Source organism: Acomys russatus, chromosome 3, assembly GCF_903995435.1.
Source record: "Acomys russatus chromosome 3, mAcoRus1.1, whole genome shotgun sequence".
Lineage (NCBI taxonomy): Eukaryota > Metazoa > Chordata > Mammalia > Rodentia > Muridae > Acomys > Acomys russatus.
The window spans coordinates 76,005,441-76,025,550 of record NC_067139.1 but is presented as its reverse complement, the minus strand read 5'-3'; the positions used below and the strand labels follow the sequence as shown (position 1 = coordinate 76,025,550).

The 20,110-nt window shown below is 43.7% G+C and overlaps 1 protein-coding gene across 4 annotated transcripts in view; it reads left to right on the top strand.

Moving 5' to 3' along the window:
* The window catches only part of Ddhd1 (DDHD domain containing 1), a 62,756-nt gene that overhangs the window by 17,562 nt on the left and 25,084 nt on the right, over positions 1 to 20,110 (top strand). For 2 of the 4 annotated variants that reach the window (XM_051142939.1, XM_051142936.1), the window contains exons 2-4: positions 10,376 to 10,549; positions 17,108 to 17,236; positions 18,512 to 18,659. In XM_051142939.1, the coding sequence (XP_050998896.1) occupies positions 10,376 to 10,549; positions 17,108 to 17,236; positions 18,512 to 18,659 (451 nt within the window). Of the gene's footprint in view, positions 1 to 10,375; positions 10,550 to 11,215; positions 11,237 to 15,046; positions 15,149 to 17,107; positions 17,237 to 18,511; positions 18,660 to 20,110 lie in introns of all 4 variants that reach the window. The other 2 variants (XM_051142937.1, XM_051142938.1) reach the window with 2 other exon arrangements.

Sequence of the window (20,110 nt, the reverse complement as noted above, 5' to 3'; positions counted from 1 at the left end):
CCTTTCTATCTCCACAGCATCTTTTGCACAGCTAGATCTGTTTTTATTTAATCTATTGTATATGCATTTGTGCGGGGGAGGGGTGGAGAGAGGTGTGAGTGTGGCACACGTCGGACTCAGAGGACAGCTGTCAGGACAAACAGAATGGTCAGGTCAATGCAAAGCACCGTCTTCCTGGAGCTGACTTATTTTTACTTGTTTTTAAAGGGAGTTACCTTTAAATTTTTAGATATTTCTCTGTCAGGCAACTCTAGTTTTTCTTTATGTTCAAGTACTTTCAGGATTCCTGTGCCACAAAAAACACACAGACAGTTGTGTTGCACAAGTCCCGCCTACTTAAGAATAGGGGTGAAGAGCTGCTGTCGTGCTGTCCTGTGGAGCAAGGAGTGTGCAGCCTTTAAGTATCTGAGTATAAATGCTCGGTGCTGTAAAGGCCGGTTCTTTTTTGTTTTGATTTTTGTTTTTTGAGACAGGGTTTCTCTGTGTAGCCTGGGCTGTGCTGAAACTCACTCTGTAGACTAGGCTGACCTCAAACTCAAAAGATCCGCCTGCCTCTGCCTCCCCAGTGCTGGGATTAAAGGCGTGGGGCCACCATAGCCTGGCAACTGTTCGAGTTTTTATACAAGCAGGATTTGAGATCGGGGTTGCTGTGGTAAGCAGTTGGCAGCAACTGTGTCAGTAGAGAGCAGATGAAGTGCCCTGGGTTCTGAGAACTGTGAGAGCACAGCCGCCGCAGAAGGCCGCCGCCGTGTTCTGCGGAAGGAAATCTTTCCAGGAACCTTAATAGAGCAGTGAGGTTTACACAGCTCCATCCAAGGGAAACTAACCGATATAACTTCTTATGCTTGTCTCAAAGCAAAACAGATTACTGGTAAACAGAGCTGAGTGTGGTGACTTAGACAGTGGCTAATATATCAGTTTTACCTCCCTCTATCCATTAGTATGGACCACAACTGGCTTCTTTTCATAGCAAATAGAAATATTGGCTAGAAAATGTAAAATTATTTGAAGCATATTCTGTTTACTAAGGAAAAGGTTAAATACTTCAGAAATGTTCCCAAGCTCTAGGACTAGACAGTTGTCCTGCATGGCATCGTAAGTAGCCAGAGTGCTACGTTTCAGTAGCCAACACATTGTTGTATTTCATTCGTTTTAATGGGAGATGTCAACCGATGTAATTTTATCTGAATAACTAGAACTTAATATTTTTGTAAAGTGAATCTGAATTAAGTGTATATTGCTTGGCAGGCTTTGAAGTGATAGATTCTTTGGTGCAGTTTGTTTTGGTAACTAAGTTTAGCTACTTTATGTCAACTTACCATCTTATCTTACTAATTCTTGCCAGCTTACAATGATCTGCACAGGAGAGTCAGACTCTGCCATGCCACAGGTCCCAAACAATCACAGCACTTTAGAGTCCAAGGCCTACACTACAGCCACAAAGAAGAGCTCGTCACCATTGCCCAATCCTGGACACTGTTAGGAAAATAAAAATGTTCATGGGATAGAATTGCTGCCTTAATGGAGAAATGAATATCTGGAGGCCTAAGCCATAGTGTAGGATTCCTTCTTCTCTTTGTTACTTTGTGTGTGTGTGTGCGTGCGTGTCTGTCTGTCTGTCTGTCACATCACTTATGTGAGAGTACAGGACAGCCTGCTAGGGACTGAATTTAGGTCCTCAGACTTAGCAGACTTAGCAGTAAGCTCCTTTCCCCAGTACTGAGCCACCTCACAGTCCCAGGTATATTATAAGAGATGGTTTTGTGGAGCTGGGACACTAACCAGTCTACATGTGACGGCCGAAGGAGGCCTCTGTGGGAACAGTCTGGCCATCTGCTAAAGCAGTGAGTCTGTGAAAGGTACAGTCAAAGTTCCTTGATGTGTGCTTACAGTAAGCCTTCAAAATAGCAGGCTTTCCCTCAACTTTGACCTTGTTTTTCTGTCCTCTGTGTCTTTTATACTTCCTTCCTTTGTGTCTTTTTCCACCTCTAACCCTCCCTGGTTTCTTCTTCCCTTGGATGACAGGGACCCACCACTCCTGTCGCCCTTGTGCGGTGGCTTCCTCCCTCTGTATGAGGTTTGCGCTGGAAGCTTCAGGCTGATGCAGCAATCAGGAGATGGAAGTAGCTAATGTCGAGGAGACACACACACACACACACACACACACACACACACACACACACACACACACACCCCAAATGTCTCAAAATGGGGAGGGGGGCACAGGGAGGATTCTAGGTGTGCATTTGGCCTAAGTAAGGAAGCTGGAAGAACACACTGCTGAGCAAAGTATAGGTCTTTCAGATCTTATATGTCCTACGCACACAGGAGGGTGAGGCCTCAGAAACACACCTTCAAGGACCCCCTAAAGGTGTTTCTTTCTACTTGTGGCTAATGTAGCTTTTTATACATAAATATTTTTCTTTTCTATCAAATTTTATATTTTGTCACTTTTCTTTAAGATTTCTGCACCTACACATGAGAGTCACTCATGATTTGCATAAATAGTATATAGCAGAAAACAGACCCTGAAATAATTTTCCAGTAAGGAAAAACCCAGATGCTTTTATGTTACACAGTCAGGGGTGCTTGAAGCTATGATTTGGGCAAGTGTTATATTTCAAATGACTTAGCTGTTGGACAGGTAGCACTGAAAAGTCCTAGTCTTAAGGAGTTTAAAGTGACTTGCCATGCTGTTTGTTTCCAATACCAAAGTGGTGTTTGTTCATCTAGTTCTGACGCACTAGCCTCCAGCAGCCTCCTGTTCTCAGGTCTCCTGTGTAAGTCCTGAGTAAGCTGTCGTGGGACAGCTGCGTCCAGGATTGTCACTGTAACTCAAAGTGAGGAGACATTTTCAGATACACACACAGGCTGTGTGTCTGTCCACCCAGATGCTACAGCACCTAGATTTGAAAGCCACTGAAGCACAGTGGCGTTAGACACATGGATATGTGGCCCTCTGAAGTCAGCAATGTGGCATCTACCTTGTGGTCAGGAGCTGCCCCTTCTACAGAGGAACCTCAAGCTGGTGCCATGAAACACGTGTGCCCTGGTGAGCACGTGAACATCGGGAGAGCGGGAGAGCCTGGTCTCTGCCTACAGGATGGTCCTGGGGATGGGACATGGGTCCTCAGACTCAGCAGCAAGTGCCTCTGTGCACCGAATTGTCTCGCCATCCTGTATTTATCCAGTTGCTGATTGGCCGTGGCTTTTTGTTTTCTGATCAGCTCATTGAGTGTCTGTTTCCCTGTAGCATTCCCGTGGATCCTCCCCTCATTTGTGTGCTCACACCCCTCAGCCTCCTCCCCTCATGTGTGTGCTCACACCCCTCAGCCTTCTCCTCTCATGTGTGTGCTCACACCCCTCAGCCTCTTCCCCTCATGTGTGTGCTCACACCCTCAGCCCCCTCCCCTCGTGTGTGTGCTCACACCTCTCAGCTTCCTCCCCTCGTGTGTGTGCTCACACCTCTCAGCTTCCTCCCCTCGTGTGTGTGCTCACACCTCTCAGCCTCTTTCCCTCGTGTGTGTGCTCACACCCCTCAGCCTCTTCCCCTCATGTGTGTGCTCACATCCCTAGTGTTGTGCTCTCCACTTTGGGGTCACGCGTGTTTTATTACCTCCCTGCCTCCGCTCCTCAAGACCGCCTCTTTCCCATGTTCGTGGGCCCCTCCCTGGATTCCTGGTCCCTAGCCATGCTCACATAGGCTCCCCATGTGAGAGGACATGTACTATTTGCCTTTCTAAGCCTGGTTTATCTTACTTGACTTATTTTTCCAGGTTCATTTTCCTGCCAATTTCATAATTTCAGTTTGCTATACAGCTGGATAAAATTACATTGTTTGTATGGATCACATTTCCACTATCTGTTTGTTGATAGACATCTAGGCTGATTAAATTTTATTGCTATTATGAATTGAACACTAATAAATTTGGCATGAAAGAATCTCTATGATAGTACGTAGAGTCCTTTTGATATATGCCAGGAGTGGTATAGCTGAGTCCTATGGCAGAGTTCTACTTTTAGTTTTTGAAAAACCTCCACACTGATTTGCAGAGTGGCTAAAGCCAGTTTATACTACACCAAGAGCTGCTTTCCTTGTACCTCCTCGTGTTTGTGGTTCTCTTGATAGTATAACAGTAATGGAATAAATATCTTGGAGTTGAGCTGGGTGTGGTGGCACACACCTGTAATCCCAACCCTTAAGGAAGCAGAGGCAGGTGGATCTCTGAGAGTTCAAGGCCAGCCTGGTCTACAAAGCAAGGACAGCCAACGATACACAGAGAAACCATCTCAAGAAACTAAAGAAAAAAGAAAGAGGAAAGAAAGAAAGAGAAATACCTTGAAATTGTCTCTGAGCAGTTTAGCACATTTCTGTAAATATATTCTAGAAGTACAATTGCTCTATAAAGATTACTGATACTTTAGTTTTTGAGAAATAGCTGGGCCAGATATGGTGGTGCACATCTGTATGTATCTCAGTGTTTGTGAGGGGAGGCAGGAGAATCAACAGTTCAAGGCCGTCTGTCTTCAGCTAGACAAGTCTGAGGCCATTCTATGGAAGATTTAAAAAAAAAAAAATTCTTAGTATCTTTACTGTTGACATATGAGCCCGACACATCTTTGTTGGTGGACATAGAAAGGTCTGTCTGTCTCCACCCCCAGTGCTGGGGGTTCTGGCACCTGCATTCATACCTGGACACTCAACCCAGCTGGGGCTGAGGGTTCTGGCACCTGCAGTCACACCTGGACACTCAGCCCGGCTCGTGCTGGATTTCTGGCACCTGTAGTCACACCTGGACACTCAGCCCAGTTCCTCCTGCTGCCATAGCAAGTGCCTTATTCATGGAGCCCAATTTGAGCATGATTTTTGAGATATAGTAAACAGTGCACAGTGTTGAGCTGTAGTTGTAAAAAGCTTGTAGGAAGAGGAGTCTTGGATGACTCCCACGAATGACCCACCCAAAGCTGCTGCTGTTGCGTCCACTGTGCTGAGCAGCACAGGTGGGTTGTGTTGAGTAGTTATTCCATGACAGTGACTCAAGAACCTGTGTTACGGCAGAGAGGGCTGTGCAAGTGCCTTTCCTATCTGGAAAGCTGTGTGGTAGAGTTGAAGATGGCTCAAATGACCATAGTAGACAAACTTCACTTGGAATCTTGGTTCTTTCATCACCAGCTGTGTACCTTTGGGCAGGGGGTTTGCTTTCTCTAAGACTGTGCTCTTAGGAAGCAGGAGAAATAATTAAGATTACAGTTTTAAAAAAAAAGATTACAGTTAATATTAAAGGAGATAAGCTACTTGATCTGGAAGGTAGTAACAGTTCTCTAAACCTAAATTGCAGTCCAGAGAGGGCCACATACCCATAGCTCACACCTTCAACAAGATAGTGGTATGACTCTTTAATTACTTTTATATAAAGAAAGCAAATTACTGCAATTACTACCACTGCTACAAACATGTGAGTACACAGACTGGCACACAGAGGCCTGAGAGATTGAGGAGGAGTGGGAAGAGAAGTCAACACAAAGCACAATCACCCACAGATCCCAGTGTATAGTAGGGAACCCCAGAAGGCCGCCGCAGCTCTGAAATGGAGAGCTATGGGCAATTACTGGCTGCTGAGAGGGTTGAATTTGTCTTCAACCAGATGTAAGTTATTCAATACCAATTGGTCAGCCCAAAACATCTGTAGATATGAGCAATGCCAAATGAACTCAACAAACTCTGTGTGTGTGTGTGTGTGTGTGTGTTTTAAAAGGAGTCATGAATTAAGAGTTTAACAGGAAGAGGATATAGTTGAAATGAAAATATAGTATTCGTGTATGAAAATGTCAGACAATAATGTAAATATAAGTTTGACCAATTAAACCATCAAAGAAAATTATCCATATAGAGAAAATGTCCCAGCACCAACTGCTGAACCCCAGTGCGGGCCTGGGGTTAGTGAAGGAAGTGGAGGAGGCGGACACTGGGGAGGGCGGACCAGTGTGAGAGGAGGACAAAGAGTCACTCAAAGGCAAACATGCAAACGCTGAGACAAGGTAAAAACAGGAAGAAATATAACAAGATTGTATTGAGAAAGAAGTTTGTACTTGTTGGTTTTTGTCAACTTGAACAATCCTACACGTATCTGAAAAGAGGGGGATCTTAATTGAGAAAAGACCTCCGTCAGCGTAGGCTGTAGATAAGTCTCCGTCAGCGTAGGCTGTAGATAAGTCTCCATCATCGTAGGCTGTAGATAAGTCTCCGTCGGCGTGGGCTATAGATAAGTCTCCATCATCGTAGGCTGTAGATAAGCCTTCTTCATCGTAGGCTGTAGATAAGTCTCCGTCATCGTAGGCTGTAGATAAGTCTCCATCATCGTAGGCTGTAGATAAGTCTCCATCATCGTAGGCTGTAGATAAGTCTCCGTCAGCGTAGGCTGTAGATAAGTCTCCATCATCGTAGGCTGTAGATAAGTCTCCATCGGCGTGGGCTGTAGATAAGTCTCCATCATCGTAGGCTGTAGATAAGTCTCCATCGGCGTGGGCTGTAGATAAGTCTCCATCGGCGTGGGCTGTAGATAAGTCTCCGTCAGCGTAGGCTGTAGATAAGTCTCCATCATCGTAGGCTGTAGATAAGTCTCCATCATCGTAGGCTGTAGATAAGTCTCCATCATCGTAGGCTGTAGATAAGTCTCCGTCGGCGTAGGCTGTAGATAAGTCTCCATCATCGTAGGCTGTAGATAAGTCTCCGTCGGCGTAGGCTGTAGATAAGTCTCCGTCAGTGTAGGTTGTAGATAAGTCTCCGTCAGTGTAGGCTGTAGATAAGTCTCCAAGGTGTTTTCTTGAGGAATAATTGATTTGGGGAGGGTCCACCCATCCTGTGGGCAATGCCACCCTTGCCCTGGGTTGTATGAGAAAGCAAGCTGAGCAGTAAGCACTGTTACTCCAAGGTTTTGTTTGAATTTCTGCTCTGAGTTCCCTTGAACTATAAACTGTAAGATGAAATAAGCGTTTTCTTCCTCTAGTTGCTTCTGACCATAATGTTTATGATAGCACAGAAGCCCAAAGGCATTAACAACAAGCTGTCTAAGGAAGAATAAGTTCAAACAAAAATCTAAATAAACTCCACTGATAAAAAAGTGAAATAGCCAAGAGCATGGACATAGGGCAAAAAACAAGGGAGAGGAACTTAGAAAGTAGCCCGTGCAGTACTGGCCGGAATGTGCACTTGTGTGTCCCTGGGGTCCCCCAAGATGGCACCGTGGAGATAGATCCCAGGCAGCTCTGAGTCAGCTTCATGTTTCCTTCTGGAGCTGTAGAGGGGCAGAGGACGCCACAGTGCAGGACGTGGCCAGGGAGGCGGCAGCGCAGCAGCACTGAGAACCTAAGCTGCTAACCTGCCCTTGGAGTATCAGGTGAACAGGTTGAACCTACAGGAATTTAGAAGATGCACACCACAAACAATTATATTTTAATGTACATCCAAGAATAAAACAGCATTAGGAAGATAAGTGCAATTGTTGTCTGTCTAGACAAATAGAAAATTAAAATAGAATAAAATAACTAACCTATTGGATATATAATAAGTGGGAGTCATAGATAACATTTAAAATAGACTGACCTGAGCCGGGCATGGTGGCGCACTCCTTTAATCCCAGCACTCAGGAGGCAGAGGCAGGTGGATTGATGTGAGTTCGAGGTCAGCCTGGTCTACAAAGTGAGTCCAGGACAGCCAAGGCTACACAGAGAAACCTTGTCTTGAAAATGAAAATAAAATAAAATAATAAAGTAAAATAGACTGACCAAATGGTAAAAAATGTTAAGTAAGCAAAAAAACAGAGAATGTACACACGTAGATAACTGCTTGAGTGGGAAATGCTCACCTGCCTAGTCTTGCGAATTGGGGGGCCAGGGGGTGCATAAATGCTCCATGGGGAAAGTTTGAATAATAAAGATGACAATTATAAAAGAACAAAGAGTTGGATTCGGACATATTAATCATATCAGTAAACTTTAATTATCTTATTCCAAAGAAAATGTCATGTGGCTTTATCCTCAGACTCCAGTTCTGTGCTGTAGTGTCTGAGACACACGTAGAGCACAGTGGGCAGATCCCAGTGCCAAATGGAGAAGTTCAGAGCTAATAGCAACAGGAAACTTCAAGCCACTCCCTCCCCAATAATCGCACCAGTGCGCTTGCCGCGTGGAAAGTCATAGCACGATGAAACTGTGTCAGTGTGTACCTAACGCAGCCAAACTCTCAGGGCTGCCGAGCCTCTGTAGGAGCAGAGGAAACGCAAGGCTAGGAGCAGCAGCGCCGGACGGGAGCCGGGACAGTAGCAGCCCAAGACAGAGACAAGAGGCTCCCTCGGGTTCAAGGCCTTCCTGGGCCAGCCCGGGCTACACAGTGAGACCTTATTTCAAACCACGAAACAGTAATAAACTTTTTAATACATCGTAGTACAAGTCTGGTAGAATGAGACACATAAGAGCGTCTCTGTATCTCCTGCCCAAACCTGGAACCGGCCATTTTCTGCTTGTCTGGATCCTGGGAGGAGTGACGCTCGGGCTGTCAGCCTAGCTCAGGGCAGGGCTGCTCACGTGACTGAGCAGTGAGCACCTTTGCGTCAGGGCTTCACCTTGACATTCCCAGCTGAAACTGTAGTTACAGAGCTCTCTTGCTTTTTACAGCTGTATCTCTTTTGTGCTAACAATCTAAGTCCTAACTGTCAGGTCCAGAGGAAACGCCCAACTCCGCAGACTTCAAAAGACACCCCAAATAATCTAGAAGTGAGCTCAGCGTGAGCTGTGGAAGCCTTTCCGGTGCTCACATGAAAGCCAGCGTCCCTCGGCTTCTCTGGAGCCATTTCCCTCAGCTCTGGCAGAAGGGCCCTCGGCTCTCCAGTCAGCATGTCCTGTGGCCCTATGGCACACCAAGGCCTCGCTAGCTCCTCTCCAGGATAGCCTCTCTCTTTATGAACAGCAAGTCCTTAGCAGACCATGGAGTGTTGGTGTCATCAGTTTATACACTAATAGTGACAGAATTAAGACATTCATCAAAGCCTACAGTTTCCAAGTAGCTATGTTGTTATGACTGACAGTGTGACTGTTGCAGAAAAGTTTAAGGTATGTTTTAGTTTGCTCATAGTTTATTTGCACGTGTGTATATGTGTGTGTGTGTGTGTTCATTTGTTTCATTTTGCTTCTACTTTTAGGATAACGTTACTTTTATTCTGATTCATTCTTTTGTTTTGGTGGTGGTGGTGGTGTTTGTTTTGTCTTTTACTCTTTTGGTGGTACTGAGAATTGAACCTAGGACCTGCTGTGTGGTCTTCAAGTACTCTGCTACAATAATACTTTCAGTCCTGTTTTTGCCTTTTTTATAAACATTTTTAGGATTCAAGATGACTGTTAGTGTGCTTTGTTTAAAATAAACAAAAGTCTTCGGCTTATAGTAACTGTTTTATTGAGGAAATGTTATTATTCAATAAATAATTTTGTTCAAAAATGGATGAAGAATTTATTATAGTTGCTTTATTATTTTCCCTGTGTTTTTCCTGAGAACACATATATTCCAACATGACCTAAAATGTACAGCATTGCCTCACATTTGACCATGTCCCCTGGAGGGGGAGACCTGGTGGCACTCAGAGGAAGGACAGCAAGTAGCCAAGAAGAGACTTGATACCCTATGAGAATATATAGGGGGACATAATCCCCCTCAGGAACAGTCATAGGGGAGGGGAATAATGGGAAAATGGGGGGGGGGGAGGAATGGGAGGATACAAGGGATGGGATAAACATTGAGATGTAACAAGAATAAATTAATAAAAAAAGAAAAAAAAGAAAAATAAAATAAAATAAAATAAAATGGCAAAAAAAAAAAAAAATGTACAGCATCGCATGCACAGTTTCTAAACACTGGATCTGGGATGTCACATCAATATAAGGCTCTGAAGTACTAGCAGAGCCTTACATAAAGCCCTTAACGTCCAGACTCAGGGTATTTAGGGCCTCAAATATATAGGTGCTCATCTACCTTGCTAATGTTAAAGCAACGTTGTGTCTAGTGTAACTTAGTCTTGATAACTGGGGAGGAAAAAACCAAACCCCTATCCAGGTGTGGTGGGTCACAGCTGTCATTGCAGCACCCAGGAGACGCAAGAGTCACTGAAACCCTGACTGAAACTAACAGGAACGTCACACCCTGGCTTGAAATCGGGTTGGGTTTTGTTGGTTTGTTTGTTTGTTTGCTTGTTTTTGTTTTTGTTTTTTTTTTTTACCTTAAATGATTATATTTGGTCATGAAGGTCTGCCTGGGGAGTGACAGCGGTGAGGTGCGGAACTGTAGCTGTGTGTCGCCCATGAGGCTGACCTGTGACCTTCTTTTCAGGAGCTGACAAAGTGCCAGTGATGCGCGGGCAGTGGTTCATTGATGGGACCTGGCAGCCTCTGGAGGAGGAAGAAAGCGACCTGATTGAGCAAGAGCACCTCAGCTGCTTTAGGGGCCAGCAGATGCAAGAGCATTTTGATGTTGAAGTGTCAAAATCTGTAGATGGAAAAGACGGTAAGACGGCCAGTCAACCCAGGCAGCACGCTCTGTGAGAGGAAGCGACTGGTGCAGTCGGCAAGTCTGGTAATGGTAACTCAGGAGGATCAGAATTTGCGGAATTGACGTTATTTTGAGATGCTGACTATCAGGCCGCTGCAGCTAGGCAGCTGTTCTGCCCTGAACTACACCACTAGCTCTAAAACTTGGTTTTTTAAAAATACTTTACTATTCTAAAACTTAAAATGCTATGAATTTCTGGATTTATTTTAATTAGTATGTGTGTTTTATTGCATGATATTAGCACAGTTTACTATATAGGTATAAATTATACTGTAATACAAGTTAGTCATTGGGGCAATTTGAATTATTACTGAAAATAGAATTTATATTTTAAAATGAAAACAGTTTTATTATAGTACTTTAATACTGATTCTTTTCCTGAATTTGAAAAGCCAGAATTGGTTTTGTGTCATCTTTTAACTACCTCTGAAAGATAAATATCAGTTTCTAATTTGAAGCAGTATGCTCCTTTTGTTTCCTTACTCAGCAAGTATGTTACAACAGTTAAAAACATTATCTATAATAGCCAAGTTTGCCATGTTTTCAGTATGTCTGAATCTTAAATAAGCCTCAAAATATGTGGTAAAGTTAAAAATCCTTGTATTATTCCATTTACTGCAGGCAGTGGGATCGGCTACTCTGGTAAGTACAATGTACAGGCCGCTTAGAAAGTGCAGCTGTTCAGTGTCCCTTCACCCGTGCCCGCCTCTGCTCCGGAGGCCTTGGCGAGCCCTGCTGAACCTAGGGAATTACAGTACAACTTGAGTAACTATTTTTCTGCCCCATTAAACCTCTCTAAGGCCAGTAAGCCCAGTATTGATGTGGTGACCACAGACCGGGGTCGACACTGTCTGCAGGCTGTGTGTCCTGCTCCTTCCCTCTCAGCTTCTGCTCTCACTGTCTGTCACCTCTCTGAACATGCGTATAGATCCATACATTGGCCACAAGAAAAGAAGCTCTCGCACTGCCTTAGTTTTGTGTCTACTTGGTTCAGTCTAGATAACCAAAGAGACATGTTGTTTCCATGTAAATTGCTAGTGACATCAGCACTGATGTGACACTTTGCGATTTTCAGGTATAACGCTCAATGAGTTTTAAGGGCATTGTCTCATTTTCCTAAGCTGTAGATTCACGTGTATCTTTATTTTGCTGTCATATTTAGGCTACAGATTGTACCATCCGTATAGACAAACAGTTCTCCATAAGGTCTGTGGCTGCAGGTGCCTGCAGGCCATTCTATGATAACTAGAGAAACAGTATTTCACAATTGTGTAACAAAAAAATAAAAAGTCTGTGATACGACGTTAAGGAATGGTCTCTCACCACCAATCTGCCTCACAGTGCCTGAAGGACAAGGCTTTTGTCATAAAGCATTTTCATTGCTATTAGGTAAAATGGAGTTAGGGTTTTTTTTTTTTCCTCCTTAAGTCTTCTACCTAGAAAATGGCAATTCAGGTAGCAAACATAGTTTTGCCACTCCTGTTCCTCACAGTTAGTGCATGAAAACTTGGAGGAAACAGCACGTGTGCAGACTAGAAGGACACCCCTCCCCTCTGCGGTCAGCGTGGGGGTAGTCAGGGCTGTGCCATCTCTACATCCACCTGTTCAGAATCATATTCACAATAAACTAGTTTTCTTTTATTTTTTTTAATAAACTAGTTTTCATGTGACCTCTGTACTTCTGTTTTCTCTCAAATACTTCAGTCTTCCGCAAAATGCCCAAACTTAATATGCATTAGAGCAGTTTATTTATATGAGGTTTCATAGGTCTCTGTCTCTATTTGCGTGTCTGTGTCTGTTTCTCTGTGTGTCTGTGTCTGTTTTTCTTTCTGTGTTTGTCTGTGTGAGGCAGAGGGTGAGGGGGGAAGTCTTAGCTAGAGAAACAGCATTGTATGGTGTCTTTAAGGAGCCACATGGCGTGGTAGATTTCTAATTAGAAATAACATGTTTAGCCAGTATGGTGGTACACACCTTTAGTGCTAGCCTAGTCTACATACCAAGTTCTAGGACAATCAAGACTACATAGAAAAACCCTTCTCAAAAAGCCGAAAGAAAGAAAAAGAAAAACAAGACAAGAAAAAGAAAGGAAAAAAGAAAGAAAAATCATTTTAAAAATGATTTCTTGAAGCTCATTACAAGAAATTTTTACTTTTATTCTTGGTCTTTTTTCTTTTCTGAGACAGGGCCTCATGTAATCCCAGTTGGCCTTGAACCCTCCGTGTGCGTGAGGGTGAGCTCTTACTCACCCTGACCTCTGAATACTAAGATTATAAACACTACCACGCTGAGTGTGCGATAAGACGTTAGCTGTTCTGTGGTCTGGGTAAAGCTTTATCATATTGTTAGTTTAACTCATTGTAAATACAATTTTCACTCCTTTCTGTTCTGACCCCTTACCAGCTTTCTCTTCTGTCTTTAATTTTTTAATCAGTTTGTTTAACTTAGAGTGCTAGAGTTTTGTTGTGGTTAGCACACAACCACTTGCTTTCCCTGAGAGTAAGAATTTTCCAGATTGCCAGGATCATGGTGCATGCCTATATTCTGACTTCTGGGAAAGGAACTCCACAAGCAACCGTCTGAGGCAGCCCAGGCTAACCCCGTGTAAAGGCGGGTACATAGTCATTTTCCAGTCAGTTTCATAAAGGGAGTTGTTGAGTGGTCCTCTCACAGGAGTTACCCCTAGCGGTTGTTCTAGGAATTGCTTCCTAGCAAATGATTTTCTAGGGAGAGTAAGTTGTAAAGGTGAAGAACCAGAACCACTGAACTCTATAAAATGTTTTAAGTAAGTGCAGTGCCGCGCTGGGAGTGAAGAGCAGTATGACGGTGTTTGCTTATCTTCTTAAAGCTGCGCGATTGTTTTTTAAAGGCCAGAGTTTACTTTTTTGTCTTCAACAGCTTTCTCTAAGTATTTACATAATTTGATGTCAGGTGGCCCAGGTGTGTCCCAAGAGCTCTGTTGGTAAATGTGGGATTTGATTCAGGTTTGTTTTACTGCTAGACCTACAAAATTAATCTGTTTCTTTGTATAGTAAATTACCACAATTAAGTCTGTCTGACCCCTTAGCTAAGTTAGCAGCTTTTCCCTGAGTGACTGAGCAGAAGGCACATGGCAGAGCAGCAGGGAGCAGCCTGCTCCGTGTCCTGTGCCAGAGGCAGTGGACGGCTCTGCTGTCGCCCTGCTTTCAGCCCCAGCTCATAGTCTTAGCAGCCATCTAATGGCGTGTAGGTGTAGTAATTAATGTGTAGGTGTAGTTAATGCCTAATAAGAATCTCACAAAAACCCTTATTGCATAAATCTTTGCAGATATTTCAATTATATGTACAACAGAAATGAAAGGTGTTTTTTTGGGGGGGTGGGGTTGATTTTGGTTTGGGTTTTTTTGAACAGAGTTTCTCTGTGCAGCCTTGGCGCTGGAGTCACTTTGTGGACCAGGCTGGCCTTGAACTCATAGAGATCCACCTGCCTCTGCCTCTGCCTCTGCCTCTGCCTCCCAAGTGCTGGAATTAAAGGCGTGCACCAACAGGCCTGGCTAAAGGATTTTTTTAGTTGAATAGTATTTAACCATTGAATGTGAAGTTCATGTAGAAGGGAGTAAGAGTAAAAATTGAATGTATTAAAATATAAATTTTATTAACTGAAGTCATAAACTGATTTACAAGATTGTGTTTGAGGTGTACTAAAATAATTACTTAAATATAAGGAAAATTATCAGTAACATAAGTAGCAAAATTGGACAAGGAGCACGATGGCTTTACGGTTATTGACCACTTAGTCAAATGTCAAGTGTCTGCTTGGCTTTTCTGTGTTGTCACAGCGTATGTTTCCTAATGATACTGCTTTGGTGATATTGCCACTAATCATTCCAAAAGAGATCGTTGAATGTGGAGCCTCCAATTTGATTTTCAAGTCTTTTTAACAACTGTCTCATGAAAGGACTCTTTGCTTCTGAAGCAACCTTGAAGCCATCATGCCCCAGTATGGGCAGCGCTCAGTGGACTGTGTCTGCTGTGCGATCTCAGGCAAGCTGAACAAACTGCTTAAAACATGGTTGCATTCTCAGATTGTGTATTATCTCTTGACTATGTCGTCAGAATTTGATGATATAAATAACCTTTAGTATCATAGAGAAAGTTTATAAATCTCTCAGCATTCAGAACGCCTTGTATTTCCTGTAGCTATGCAGAGGTGACAAATGACGGCCGTGTCCCTGTCTGTCGCTGATGACTTTAGATAATATTTGCCTTTGTTCCTCTGATCAAAGACAAGTATAGATTTGACAGACATTAAACTAATTTTTGCTTTAGTGATTTTTAACTAGAAATTAAATTAAATTTTAGAACATTTAGAATGTTTGTCAAATGTAGTTTTTAAAAGTTAAAACTAAAAGGAAAAGGCAAAATGGGAAAACTCACCTAAATTTACCTTGAAGCTCAGTGTTTTTGCTTTCTTAGTTGTCTACCACCTCCCTCCCTTCTCCCTCCCTTCTCTGTTCAAATGGAGAGGATATGAGGAGAGTGCAGACGCGACAGGGCTTAAACGAAAGCGTTCCCAAGGTACAGTAACCGCAGCGCACGCTCTGTAGCTCCTGCCCAGCCTTAGTTCAGTTGTGCTTGAAGCGTAGAAGTGCTAGCTTTTTCTAAACATGTGTCTGCTCTGCTGTTTGGCTTAGTTTTGTATTATTATACATATGTGTAAAGTTTTGTCAGCTGTGTATTCCATTAAGATGAATAATTAAGTTTGAATATTAAGATATACTTTAAGACAATAGGTAAGTGATTTGCAAAGGAACAAGGTTTTGCTAGATTTTTTGTTGGGTACTTTTCTCTAGATTTTTGATCAAACAGTGTCAATCTTTAAACGTGTGGCTCAGAACTATTTCAACACACATTTGCTTTGTAAAGGCTTATTAAGCCCTTGCAAAAGTTATTAAACCCTTTTAGTTTATGAAAAGCTGGCCCTTTGATTGTTTTCTGTAGAACTAAAGCTCTTAGAATGTGTTGTGGTCATTGAATCTTAGTCCTGTGAGAGATAGAGACAGACAGACAGACAGACAGACAGACAGACAGACACACACACACACACACACACACACACACACACACACACACAGAATGCAGTAACATATCCTGAGAGGTAAGTAAAATATAATTGGTTTTCATAAAACTTAACGTAAGGAACACATTTTCTTCTAGTGTGTCATGTCTCCTCTTGAGGAACATGCTACCTTAGCATCTTACAGTCTTGACTAGGACTCAACCCTCTTACACAAAACTGTGGTTTATTAATATTTATTTTATGTTATATATGAGTATTTGCCTGAATACATAGATACATATATGTTTATGTATGTATGTATATGTCTGGTGCCATGGACACCCTGGAACTGTATAGTTCTGAGCTGCTCTGAAGGTGCTGGGAACAGGGCTCTTGACTGCTGAGCCTCATCTCCCACAACAGAATTGTATTCTTAACCTGAGATCATTTACCACTCAAGGTGAAACAGGTGCATCCTGCCAGTCATTAGCTTTTGAGCAAATCAATCTCTTTCTACATCAAGTTTTTATGACTAAAATAGGGATGCAGTTTTTGCCATAACAGGATTTTAAAATGATAATTGGACACAGTGATGGCAAATACCAGTATTCAGATGATAAGAGTGTGAAATTCTCTTACCTGAGTATCAAATACATAGAGGAAAATTTAGGCCTTCAAAATACATGAATTATCAAATTATGAATTGATAGAGTGGATCATTGCTTCCACAACTATTAGTGAATTCACATAAGCACCCCACATTCTGAACACTACATTTAATACTGGCGATGAAGGAGGGGCCAGTTCACAGAGCCTGCCTCGGGAGCTGACGAACCCTCCTCTGTGCATGCGCTTGTAAGACCTTGTGTACATAAGCACAGCCGGTTACAGAAATGCAGCAGCCAACTGCATCTCTAAATGCGTAAACGTTTCTTCTTAAACCTTCAGTCCTGTGCTTCTGCTGTGACGAGCAAAGTCAAGTGGTGACTGCTTTAATGTTCCTTCCCAGAGGGCCTTGCTTTCTCTTCTTACCTTTGTCTCACCTCGAGTGAAATGTTACATACCCTGATATTTTAATAAAATCAACTAAGAGATAGAATGTAAGTTTCTACGTCAGGGCTGTTGGAAGCCTTTGACTAGATGTGCCTCCCTCAGGAGGAGGAGCCAAGCCACAGGCCTTCGGTTCCGTGGACGGCAGCACGGGTCCAGTCGTCTCGCAGAATCAAACCCAGTTTAACCGCACACGAAGGGTTAATACTCTGCAGCCATACTGCCCCCCTGCCGCTGCTCATAGCACTGCTGACCACTTATAAGTTATGCTTATGTGACCTAAGTGTTTTTAGTGAAGATTCCTCTACTGAACTAGAGTACATGGTGTCTGAATTATAAAGTACCGAGTCAGAAACCTGATGTTAGGGTGTTTTACACAAAGAACAACTGTCTTGGAGAACTTGAAGCTCCTCTGTTCTGTCCCGCAGCTGTCCATAGTTTCAAACTGAGCCGCAATCACGTGGATTGGCACAGCATGGACGAGGTCTATCTCTACAGCGACGCAACCACATCCAAAATTGCGAGAACTGTTACCCAGAAACTGGGATTTTCTAAAGGTAATTGTTATGTGTTACTGTGGTTTGTCAAAATTTGGGGGATTAGAATTAGATAATTCGCATTCTGTTTTTAATATATTTTAAGTAGAAGTTAAATTCAGTGATAAGAACCCTGTGAAGTGAAACTTTCATTAAGGCATATATATATATATTTACTCATCAACTCATAATTATGAATTTAGAACACTCTGACAAGGACAGTAACTGCCTTTCTATGTGTGATAGCAGACAGTGGAAATTGAACATGGCAGCTGATACACAGCACACAGGAAGAGGATGCTAGAAATGTTTCCATTGTCTTCAGTGGCAGTGGGTTTTGTGACTGGAATTGTTGGGACAGGGGCTACATTGTCCCACTCGGCTTCAGTGGATGAGGAGGGCATCGTGGCTGTAGGGAGGACAGTGCAGCTCTGATTGTCTAGCGGAGTTGCTTCTTGGCCTGTTAGGGTTTAGTTCTACTGAAATAAAAAAGAAGGGTTGGGCAGATAGTTCCATAGCCAGAGAGCTGAGGTTGTCCGCTGACCACGCGCATGCTTGCTCACATGACTACACACACACACATACGCACTCTCTCAGACACACACAGATTACTTTTTAAGCATTTAGAGAAAATAGAGCATCCTCAATAAGTTTGAAAATTTATTTTTTAAATCTAATAAAATGTTAGGGCACCATTCTTTTAATTTATTTGCTATAAATATCTATCTAAATATATATTTATAGTTGTATTCATTTTATGGGGTACCTTTTTATAAGCTCAAAACATTAATTGAATATGTGTACTTTTTGATTGATAAGCTCTCTTTTGTATATATGCTACAACATTACATATCGTTTTGCTTAGTTTTTCTCTAGTATTCATGCATCTTTTTATCTTTGCTTAGTGTTTTTTTGTTTTGTTTTGTTTTTTGACATGGTTTTAACTATGTAGCCCTGGCTGTGCTGGCACTCACTGTAAAGTCCAGGCTGGCCTTGTGCTCACAGAGATTGACCTGTCTCTACCTCTCAAGTGCTGGGACTGAAGGCTTGTGCCACTGTGCCTGGTGCATTTATAACGTGGAAGCATTTTGCTTTGTTTCTGTTTATTCTTTGTTTTCCTAATAGTTCCTGGGTTTTGTGTTCAGTTTGTTTTACATCAGTCAATAGATAGCATCTTAAAATTTTCATTTCTTCTTTCTATACCCAGTGAAATATCTTCTTGTATTCTTATTATTACTCCTTTCTCCTGTAAACATGCTGTACAAGTAGTAAACTTAGTGTTGTGATTTCCCACAGCCTCCAGCAGTGGGACCAGACTCCACAGAGGTTATGTAGAGGAAGCCACACTGGAAGACAAGCCATCGCAGACGTCTCACATTGTGTTTGTTGTGCACGGCATCGGACAGAAGATGGACCAAGGACGGATCATCAAGAACACTGCCATGTGAGTGCTGTGTGTGCACTGAGCACCTAGACCCGACACCGCCATGTGGGTGCTATGTGTGCGCTGTGCACCTAGACCCGACACCGCCATGTGGGCGCTGTTTGTGTGCGCTGTGCACCTAGACCCAACACCGCCATGTGGGCGCTGTTTGTGTGCGCTGTGCACCTAGACCCAACACCGCATGTGGGCGCTGTGTGTGCACTGTGCACCTAGACCCAACACCGCATGTGGGCGCTGTGTGTGCACTGTGCACCTAGACCCAACACCGCCATGTGGGTGCTGTGTGTGCGCTGTGCACCTAGACCCAACACCACATGTGGGCGCTGTGTGTGCACTGTGCACCTAGACCCGACACCGCCATGTGGGTGCTGTGTGTGCGCTGTGCACCTAGACCCGACACCGCATGTGGGCGCTGTGTGTGCACTGTGCACCTAGACCCAACACCGCCATGTGGGCGCTGTGTGTGCACTGTGCACCTAGACCCGACACCGCCATGTGGGCGCTGTGTGTGCACTGAGCACCTAGACCCAACACCGCCATGTGGGCGCTGTGTGTGCACTGAGCACCTAGACCCAACACCGCATGTGGGCGCTGTTTGTGTGCGCTGTGCACCTAGACCCAACACCGCATGTGGGCGCTGTGTGTGCACTGTGCACCTAGACCCGACACCGCCATGTGGGCGCTGTGTGTGCACTGAGCACCTAGACCCAACACCACATGTGGGCGCTGTGTGTGCACTGAGCACCTAGACCCAACACCGCCATGTGGGCGCTGTGTGTGCACTGTGCACCTAGACCCAACCCAGCTTCTGCCCACGGCGTGAGCAGACACACAGAGGCTCAGTGCCGTCTGTCTCTGTGCCAACTCTAATGCCTGTGATGTTCTGAACAAAACCAAGAGTGACTTTATCTAGACAATGCTTGACTTTCCCTCCTTTGCAGAAGATAAGAGAGCCGTAACTAACATATTTAATTAATTCAAGCTGGACAGCATGGAAAAATCTAATTTAAAGTTTGTTCCTTGCTCTCCAAGCTTCAGACATTGAAAGTCTTCAAAGTTGTCCAACTCTGAGTTGTCCAAGATAAAGAGCTGTTTAAACTGACAATTTTCAGTATAGTCTGCCCACTCATTGCTCCCAGAGGAAACAGCTCCAGGCTGCACAGAGGGGTCAGTGGACACTCAACACACAAGGCAGGTTATTGCTACACACTCAGTTTAGTCTAAAACCCCTTGAGACCACTGGGACATGTCTGTGGGGACTGTGTGTAGCAGAGGTGGCTAAGGGCTGTGTTAAGGGATGTTAGGGCTGAAGGCCCCAGCATGGATGCAGCTCTTTGCCAGCAGCCGCAGTAAAGCAGACTGATGCAGCACAGAGTTAGGGTGCAGAAAGAGCACGCCAGTCACGGCTGGAAGCATGGTTCATCAGACTCCGAGGCTGCCAGGGAAAATCC